General features: G+C 37.4%; 1 protein-coding gene across 1 annotated transcript; it reads left to right on the forward strand.

Annotated features, from left to right (window-relative positions):
• The first annotated feature begins 5281 nt into the window (after positions 1-5281).
• On the forward strand, positions 5282-9174 carry LOC128724641 (synaptic vesicle glycoprotein 2A). The gene is made up of 6 exons (XM_053818367.1): positions 5282-5405; positions 5484-5645; positions 6561-6723; positions 6803-6924; positions 7083-7506; positions 7592-9174. Exons 1-6 carry the CDS (start codon positions 5282-5284, stop codon positions 8187-8189), a joined length of 1593 nt encoding a protein of 530 aa, XP_053674342.1. The 3' UTR covers positions 8190-9174.
• Positions 9175-10003: the final 829 nt, after the last annotated feature.

Consider the following 10003-nt stretch of genomic DNA (forward strand, 5'->3'; position numbering starts at 1 on the left):
ATTTTACACAACTTTCTTTGCGCTGTTCAACCTTTTGCTCTATTTTCACACAATTTCCTTTGTGATGTTTGATGCTGTTAACAGTAATCGGAAAGCGTGTTGTCAACTAATCAGGAATTAAGCACTATAATGCGATCACAGCAACCGTTGTAAATGTTACCATGCGTTACTACTACATTAATAAACTTGTAGGTTTATATTAGTAGTTAGATTATGTTTAGGTCATTTAAGGATAGGAATTATCGTTGTTTTAATCGATGGTTGTTATCGATTTTTAATAATTTTTTTACTCTCTACCGCTAAATGAACCTATTGAAAGGTTTGAAATAAAATTCTACAATACTGATAACGCCGTGAAATCAAATCAAAACAAGCAGTAAGTAGAAACAAAGACATACATTAAAAAGCTTTTATAGTAAGAGACCGTATGTTAAAAATATTTGTGTAGTATTTCAAAAAAAAATATTTCTGTATACGACATACCAAAATGGAATATTAATTCTGGCACATACACATTTATTTTTATTATATACGTTTTTGATATCTAACACAATGGACTTTGGTTGAAATGACCGTGACAGTTTTGAATGTGAATTATGAAAAACTTGACAGTTTTTGTGGCTTAAAAAATCGAGCTAAGATAAACTAAGATAAAATACTACGGTTAACGGTAGGATGTATTATTTATAACGCTTAACGGTTGATAAAATTAAAAACTATCAGAGCATGAATTTTAATAAACATGCACTAAACTCCTATGCAAGAAACTGAAAACTAACCAGTTTTAATAGACCAATTATTTGAAATATATAATGTGAGATGTTTTATTGTAGTAAAGTATGTTCGAAGAGAATTTTTGTAAAATTTTATTTTGTTTAGTATTTTTCCTTGCTTCTGAGAATAGATTTTCAGGTCAATGAAAAAATTGTATTTGAAACAAGTGTTTTAAAATTTGGACCATCGTTGATTTTTAACGTTGTAAATAATGAAGGTAATTGAGGTAAACGAACAAATGTTTGAAATTCGTTTATTTTAATAGCCGTTGTTTATTCGGAAAACCCTCAAGGAATGGCTAAAAGGTTGAAGACCTAAGAATTTTGAAAGATTTTTTGAAGATGAACGTTTGGAACCGCGGAGAAAAGCATTCTTCGATAACAATAAAATATTTTTTTTGCAATTTCTGCCAGATAAAAGAAACCATATGCTGATGTTGTAACTCTTATTATATGCAATAGATGCGAGAAGTTTTGGAGCAGAGGCGTTTTAAAGAAATTTTTAATGAATTGCTTCTTTACTTGATATCTTCATAGTTCATCTAGATACAATTTCTAGAATTTCACCTTACCGACTTTACGGTGTCTGTAGTACCATCTATTGCACATTTCATACTACTATTTCCATCGGATATTGCACAACTTCTAATCAAAAGTAAACTTGTTTTAATTTTATTATTTATTTGATTATCCTTCTTATACTTCCTTTCACGTATATTTTACTTTCTTTCACGCATGTTTGTGTGAGGTGTTCTTGCTAATTTTTAATCACCGCAGACTATTTCGACTATTTTTATATCGAACTACTAACAAGCTTGTGTCATATTGAGAATCATATTAATAGGTGATGTCATTTTATTTTGAAAGCTGTATCGGATTTCCTCTTTGTTGCCTTCTGATGTATCTGAAAGTCTTACAATATAAGCAAAGGAACCTGAGTAACTGATTTTTGTATATTGAATGTTCATTGGTTTATAAAATGATATCAATTTCAATAATTTTGTTTTTTTGACTCTGTATTGACTTCTGTATTGATTTTGGATGATTGTGTCTTATCGTACTCAGAATTTTATCATTTAGAATTTAGTTTAATATAAGCAAAGGAACCTGAGTAACTGATTTTTGTATATTGAATGTTCATTGGTTTAAAAAATGATATCAATTTCAATAATTTTGTTTTTTTTGACTCTGTATTGACTTCTGTATTGATTTTGGATGATTGTGTCTTATCGTACTCAGAATTGTATCATTTAGAATTTAGTTGATTTACCCGTTTTTATAAACAAAAAGACTAAGCAATTTGCTATTTTTCACTTTTTTTCGACACATCTGCACTCCTTCAATGAATTTATTCTCCCCGACTGCTCTTTTGTTATCTTACCTCTGCACTGTACTATTTTATGACTATATCATCAGATTTTAAATGAAATTCTCTGTGCCCTCGCAGTTTCTTAGCAATGATTTTCCAACTGATCTCGCTATTAGTTACCTTTCTTCTTTAATTTACACCGGGACACTCACAAGCCTTTCTGTGTGCGTTCTTATTACACTTTCTCTAATAAAGAACCACATGTTGTCAATTTGAGTTAGACCTTCTTATGCTTTAAATATTGAAAAATATAGTTTAGATTTGGATTATCAAATACAGAATACGAGAGCACGAGTTCAATTATCACTGCGTGAGTGATATTTTAGAGTCTGTATCGAGGAGTGCAGACGGGCGAGGTGGAAGAAAAACAACCAAATGCAATCGGATTGCATGATCCTTTATTAAGGCATTTATACAACGACTCGACACATTTTTTGACCATCATTTCTTTCTCACACGTTTCTGTTCCCGTCTGCGTGCCAACTTGTAATAGTTATAGGAATTCGCGCGTAAGCAGGCTGTTGCAGATAGGTAATATATAATAAATGAAAAAAAAAAACATAGTCAGAGAATGTCACCATATGTCCAGCCAATTTGTACGACATTTGTATTTGTACGCATTTTTTTCCTAGAGGAAGTTGTAGGGAGCTCTTTTTTGCTTCCGCAGGCGGGAAACAGAAATGACTTGTTCATCAACACTGATCTGGAAAAAATTATGAGCATTGAGTTCATGTTTAAGTAAATGTTGATTGATTGAAGATTGTTTGCAAGGTGAGACCCGAGCTGCGCAGAGTTTCATGCAATTTTCATTACCATACTAACTTACCATTTATTACGCTAATACTGCTTCATATGCAATGTCCAACAATCATGTAAATATGTGCTAATTGCTACGGGAGCTCATCTTAATCTTTATTCTCACAAACACAACAAAATTAGTACACACAGTAATGCTGGGTTCAACATTTATACTATGCAAGAAGGGTTTATTTTGTATAGCGTCTTCTGTCTGAACGTAAAGCCGGAAAAAGGATGTGCATTGTCATTTAAATTCAGAAACACTTGCTTCTAAATGTACATTTAAATAAGTATATTTTGAATGTTTACTTTTAAGTTGAATTTTTATTTCACCGCTTTTGTACATCATGTCCACGTTCTAATAGCCATGTCTAGTAGTTCATGGACACCAAATCGTACATAGATGTGCCGGCAGGTATGTGTTATTCAATAATCTAGTCAATTAACTTTTACTGTTATATACTGTTCGGAGCAACTAGCTCCAACCACATGCACAAATGAGAACGACATAAGCAGGGTTAGGTAGGGTTAGAAGTAAGCTCTAACTTCACTGTGCGTATGTTAGAAGAGAGGTAATAATGCATGTTCATAATAGATCGGCGCGGTATTTCGGCGAACGGATCAAGATCAGGTCATTAGATGATTATCCTGCTTGCTGATGAGATGGGTAAATGATGACGCTGTATCGGTTGCTGCACATTTGTTCTCGGGACGTCATTAGAAGGAGCGTTTAAACATTAGAAGGTAGCTGTTCATCTCGAAAACGTTGGATCCTGCCAATCAACCTGTAAAGGTTCTGTAGTATTTATTCTTACAGACTACGAACATCATTGATAGAATGTGAAGCGTTGCTAAATCAAAGTTCAACAACCAATACTTTACCTCTTGTTCATCTTGTCCAAATACCGCCGGATTCAAAAAAACGCCTCGTTTGCCAAATCTGCCAGATAAGAAAAGAAAAGTGCGTATAATCGCAATGTTAGATATCGATGGTGTGTGCGTGTTTTTGTTTTCGTAAGATACTAAAAGTTCGTCAATGGTCGTCGGTTGTCGCGTTTAGTGTACCTAACTGGCCGCATAAGAAAGCATTGGAGCCAATATTCGGAGTGGAATGGGAAAGAATTTATAGAGGAAAGACAGTCAATGGCAAAGGTAATAGGTTGGTAAGGATCCGGTGACAGCGGCTCACCTGGGTCTAGCGTCAGTCGAGTGTGCTCTGTCGATAGCTTCTAGGATGAAATATCCAATAATTTTATCTAGTCCCGAGTGAACACCATTTATATTGGGAGGAAGTTCACTTCGTATCAACCTACAAAAACACAAAGACACGCAGATGGATGAGAGTAAAAGCAAAGGCTATGAGGCTACATATCAGGCATCAAAACCACCGTAAGAGATAACGCGTGAAACCGTTCAATCAAACGATCGCAAAGATTTTCTAAAACTTTTAATGTATATAAAACATTTTGAGGCGAATCAACACTAAGGCTGAGTAGTAGTAACCTGAGGCTAAATGAAGTAAAGATTCACAATCTAATGTAAGAATGTAAGGATTCGAAACTTGACTGTGCTTGAAATTAAAATAGTTTAAATTTTGTTATCGTTCTACTTTATTTATTATTATTTTTATCATTATTATACTGATTTATTATACCCGCTCGCCTGGCCGGGATTAACGATTGGCAAACGACGGCGCTCGACCGCGAGCGGTTCCGGTTTCTCTTGGAGCAGGCCAAGACCGCTAAGCGGTTGTAGCGTTTGATTAGTAAGTATTCTACTCGCTTTAGTTTGCCAATATAATATTTTACGCTACATTCTCGACTATTCACGATCGAATAATTCAATTATCGCATGAAATAATGCTGATGAATGATGAACATGAAAAAAAGATGCATAATAAATATTTATCCTTCTCAGTTTGCGTATGAAAAGATAATCAGCTTTTAAATTTTTTTGATTGTGAAAAAATACTATAGACTCTCGTATAGAGTTTGAATAAAATCTAGTTGTCTCCTTTACTGGAGATAGTCAATTGCTATGCTGCTTCTGTTTTCCGATTTATAGTATCGTGCATAGTTGCAGAAGATTATTCCACTTCTTATCGCAACAGGCAACAACGAAGGATGCTTTAAATTAGATATACTGTTTAAAGAGAAGAAGCGTGATTTAAGCTACCGGATACGATTGCATTGAAGTCAGTTATCATGGGGAGCATCCGACAGTAAGACTGTGTCAGAGCATTTTGGTGTTACCATCTGCCTGGTCGTTGTAGTGTAAAATATTGGAATATTGTAGATATCAAGCATTGAAATCGGTAGTTTATCTGCATTAAATAAAAAAAATGCATAATGCAGCCAATGGAATAAAAGTTTTCACCTTGGGTGATAACAAAAATTCAAAAAATGGTGTGATCGCTGACCTTGAATCAAAAAGCTATACCTTTGATGAGGTGATAGATATTATAGGTGAGAAAATTCATTCCAACGTTGCATTGAAAAAATAGTTACTAGTGTGTTTAAAGTGATATTTCTCCATCGGAAAAGGTTTTGGGCGGACCACATTACACATCTTTATAGCGTCTTCTATAATAATGATGGCAGTGTTAAATGAAACGATGGGAATCTCTATCGTAATCCCTGCTGCTCAGTGCGATTTGAATCTGTCTCCCACGGATAAAGGAATTTTAACTGGCGTGAGTTTTGCAGGTAAGTTCAAATTTAAACATATCCTGTTCATATCAATAACCACATCATTGTCGATACATTTTTGAATACACGAGAAATAACGAACGAACGTAAATGACGAACATAGCAGATCAAAACTTTTACAGTGAATGAACTCCTTATCCCTCCCGTCTCTCGTTATCTCTCTCTATCTCTTTCACTCGCTCCATTTCTCTCCCTCTCTCTATCTCTTTAATTATTCTTGATGGTTCTCGCTGTTTCGTGATTTCTCAATTTCTATTTTTCGTATAGATTTGAGTAAAAAGAATTTAAAATGAACACTTTTTAGCGTGATAATTTAGAACTAGTGTCCATGGCGACACCCCAGGAAGAGTTGTGTAAATTTGTGCATTGTAATGTTCCGCGTTGTTGGCGTTGGTGCTGATCATCAGTGCTAATCACACAACCAAGGTGGTGTCAACGTAGCTTAGCACTAGCTTTGATAAGAAAACGGAACGGACTTTAACGTGTTGCTTGTGTACCTCAAATGTGTACTTTAAGCTTTTCCTAAAGCGTCGAAGTCAATGTGATGCAGTTATCAACAACAACACATTTATGTTTGGGGAACACAAATCACTCTTTACATCCTTGGCGCATGGTTGAAAATATTGAAAATAGGAAGATAATACAATAGAACAGTTGTGTCTGCATACTACTTGAGAGCGTACTGTACAGTATGTCTCTATCGTCCTGCCATTGCGAGAAAAACCGAATCAGAACTAATTTCACGCTGCATTAATCAGAGGCACGCTCAAATCTAACAATCGTCCGATGATGTGCACGCCACACACCAACAGGTGGAAAGCTTGCCTTGCTTTTTTACGTTTTTCCCACGTTACAATGAGTTTTTACGTTTTTCCCCCCATATCCTTGTATTACTGCCAATCTGCGATACAGGCATTATCGTTTCGTCACACTTCTGGGGTTATATGGCTGACACGAAAGGTCGCAGAAGAACGCTCATCGTATCACTGTATCTGACCGCGATTTGTGCGTTGGTGTCCGGTTTATCCATAAACTTTAGTATGATGGTGATTATGCGCTTCCTGGTCGGCGTATTGTGAGTATCGTATCTGACCCACCGTGTCGGCATACTGTACCATATTATTTATAAGAATATTTTGAATTTGTTTTCGTAGTATCTCTGCACCATCGGCAACGATCTTTGCGTACCTGGGAGAATTCTTTAAGACTGTGAACCGCACCTTGGTGATAACGTATGCGAGCGTGGCTGTTGGACTATCGGCCGTTTTCACCGCAAGTGAGTTTTACGGCGGCATGATATCATTTTGCCGCTGTACGGTCTTCTCAAGGTGGTCAGCGAGTGTAAACTTCAACCTCTTTTTTTCTCTATCATTTGCTCTCTTTTCATGTGTCGGCTTTCGTCGTTTGTTTTTGTGATGCGTTTTTTCGGAGTAGCAACTGGATGGTTCGTGTTATCCTATGACTGGTCGCTGGATGTTCCTGGAACGGAACTTGTTCTCAGGCCTTGGAGGCTTTTGTTTTTTGTCTATACTCTGCCCACGCTAATAGGAGCATGCTGGCTTACGGTGCTTCCGGAAAGTCCAAAGTTTTACCTTTCCCGCGGGCGAGAATCGGAAGCGTATTCCATATTGGTGCGTTTGTTCCTAGAAAATCACCCAAACGCAACAGCGGATGATTTTGTGGTTAAGCACATTACACCTGAAGCTGGCCAGAAAGATCGTAGCACCGGGCGGTGCGGGTCTCGCGGCTGTTGGCAGGTGGTCAAAAGTATGTGGAATCAGACGGTGCCTCTGTTTCAACGTCCAAATGCACTAAATTTCATCGTTTGCTGTGTAGTTCAATTTGGGCTGTTTGTGGTGTAAGCATTTCATGAACGATTTCAGATTCACTATATTATATGAGTTCATTAAGAATGACAATGGTCCTATTTATGCTTATTTCAGTTCCGCTGGGATGGGCCTGTGGTTTCCCGACATCATCAATCGTCTCACTGCTTTGAATGTTTCCGATGTGACCGTTTGTGAAGCATTGAATGCATCCGCCAGTAAGGAGAACGAGATCGCCCTGGAAGCTCAATTCATAACCGTTAATGCCGTTTGCAACGACAATATCAATGAGCGTGTCTTCATCTACGCCATCACACTTGGTGGACTATACACCGCACTGTATCTCGCTATGTCGGTTCTGATGAAAAAGCTGGGACGAAAGTGTTTGGTGGCTTTCAACCTGTTCTTTTCCGGGTTCTCCGGAATTGTGTTGCAGTTTGTCGACAACCCGTACATCACCGTAGGGTTGTTTTGTTCATTTCTAGTGTTTGCTGGGACATCAATTTCCGTCTTAAACGGTGCAACCGTATCGATCTTTCCCACAAATGTGCGCGCAATGGCGGTTTGTCTAAGCCTGATGATGGGACGGCTAGGAAGCGTTTTCGGGAGTAATCTGGTAGGCCTCATTATGGAACAGAATTGCACTCTTACATTCTATCTCTTTGCCAGTGGGTCCATTATCTGCGCAGCACTTACGCTTGTCCTGCCCAGCTAGTAGTAAAAGCATGTTTGTCAAGTGCTTTGAATTCATTGAAAGCATCATGTTCAGTTCGATTACACCGAAATGGAGGTAGAAATGTGAATGCAAAACTGTCCGTTGAATTAATACGATCTTGAGTTTACGTTGTAAAAATAGAAAGCCTTGATACATACTGGGTTAACTGCTGGTGCTACAATACCCCTTCACGCAACGTTAATAATAATCCGATGATCCGATTCTATTGTCAGGGAAATAAAGTGAACCCATTGACGCGATATTCACGTTTTGTAGACTTTCGGCAGTTTGCAAGAAATTCGATTGGCGTCATCAAACAATCCCACAGCAGAAACAACCAGTTGGTATAGATCAAACGACAAATACGAAGAATGGAATTGTTTTGACACCTTTTTTTGTTGCTGCTCTTAAGTATTTTCTCTCAGTTTGCGCTGCTGCATTCCTTCGAGCCTTTCTTTACTCCTGTTTTTTTTTTGCAAGTTTCAAATGACGTATCTCACGAGCGTTCTTATCGCATTACACGTACACGTATAAGAGAAGGATTCAAATATTGTTTTCTCTATTGGCTTAAATTTTGACTGGAACAAATGCAATATCTATCGAATGTCTGAAATACCATGAAAATGTTCCTAAAGCATGATGATTGCCTAGTCGAACTTAAGTTTTCGTTAGAGCTCACAAACAAATATCACGTATCTGGAAGGAGTTAATGTCGTCAGCGTCAGTCTATGATTGAATTTAAATTAAAATAAAAACAGTTCAAAATATACACAAAATGAGGACACATGTAATCGACGGTTTGAGGGAAAAAATAATTGATTTCAACAGAAACAGCTCATACAAGAAAGCTAACACGCTTGATGAAATATAAAATAGATTGTGAAAACCAAATAAGTAATATTTAATAAACGGTTGACTGATTCAATCATAGCGGTGTTATGTAGGTTTAAGTCTAATATTTTTATCACGCTATAGGAATGCAAACTGCACGCTATAAAATGCAAACAGACGGCACACAGATTGAGATTAAAACCAGAAAAAATAAATAACTGCAGAAAAATCATACTACGTGCTACCCATTATCAACACCCATACAATCGTGTGTAAGGCGAATCAAAGAATGGGTCACACCTCATAATCTTGGTGTCGGTGGTCAGTAGCACGGTAAGAATGTTTTGCTTGGCCATTGGCCGATATTTGGGTTACTTCAGTAATCCGTAATCGCTCCTGTCAGAGCCGGGATGGGCTGATCTTAAGCGAACGTTGCTAATTGACTTCTACTGCAAGTCTTGAAGGTTTTACGTACGTGTTTCATGATATGCATTGTCAAGCATACAACTGTATGACGCACAAATATCTTTTCTAGTTTTTCGGAATCGGTTTTTACACAAACGATGGCAAAGAAAGAAATGTTCTATATCATTCGTCCAGCCTCAGCGATAAGCGGCGAGAGAAAAGGTGAACGAAATTGGAAGAATTTCAAAAACCAGAAAAACTAGTAATCGAAAGCTGCATCCGGTTTAGCTAGGAGCAAGGGACACCGAGAGAGAATCGGTGGAGTGTAGTAGAGTAGTGCACAATTGCATGTTTATTATGCATAAACAAGCAGAGCAGAAGGCCAGATGAAATTCTGGCTTTGAGTCTGCAAGCTCCAGCAGCACTTGGGAGATCAGCGGGTAAAGAAATGTAATTTCCTACATAACTGTGGGGAATACCCGTGAAGTGCATGCACCCTGACCTGTCATTGTTATTAATGTGTGCAGGTTTATTTACGGCTGAATAGCCTTGACCAGCCCCAAGGACCATTCGAATCG

This window comes from Anopheles nili, chromosome 2 (assembly GCF_943737925.1).
Source record: "Anopheles nili chromosome 2, idAnoNiliSN_F5_01, whole genome shotgun sequence".
Lineage (NCBI taxonomy): Eukaryota > Metazoa > Arthropoda > Insecta > Diptera > Culicidae > Anopheles > Anopheles nili.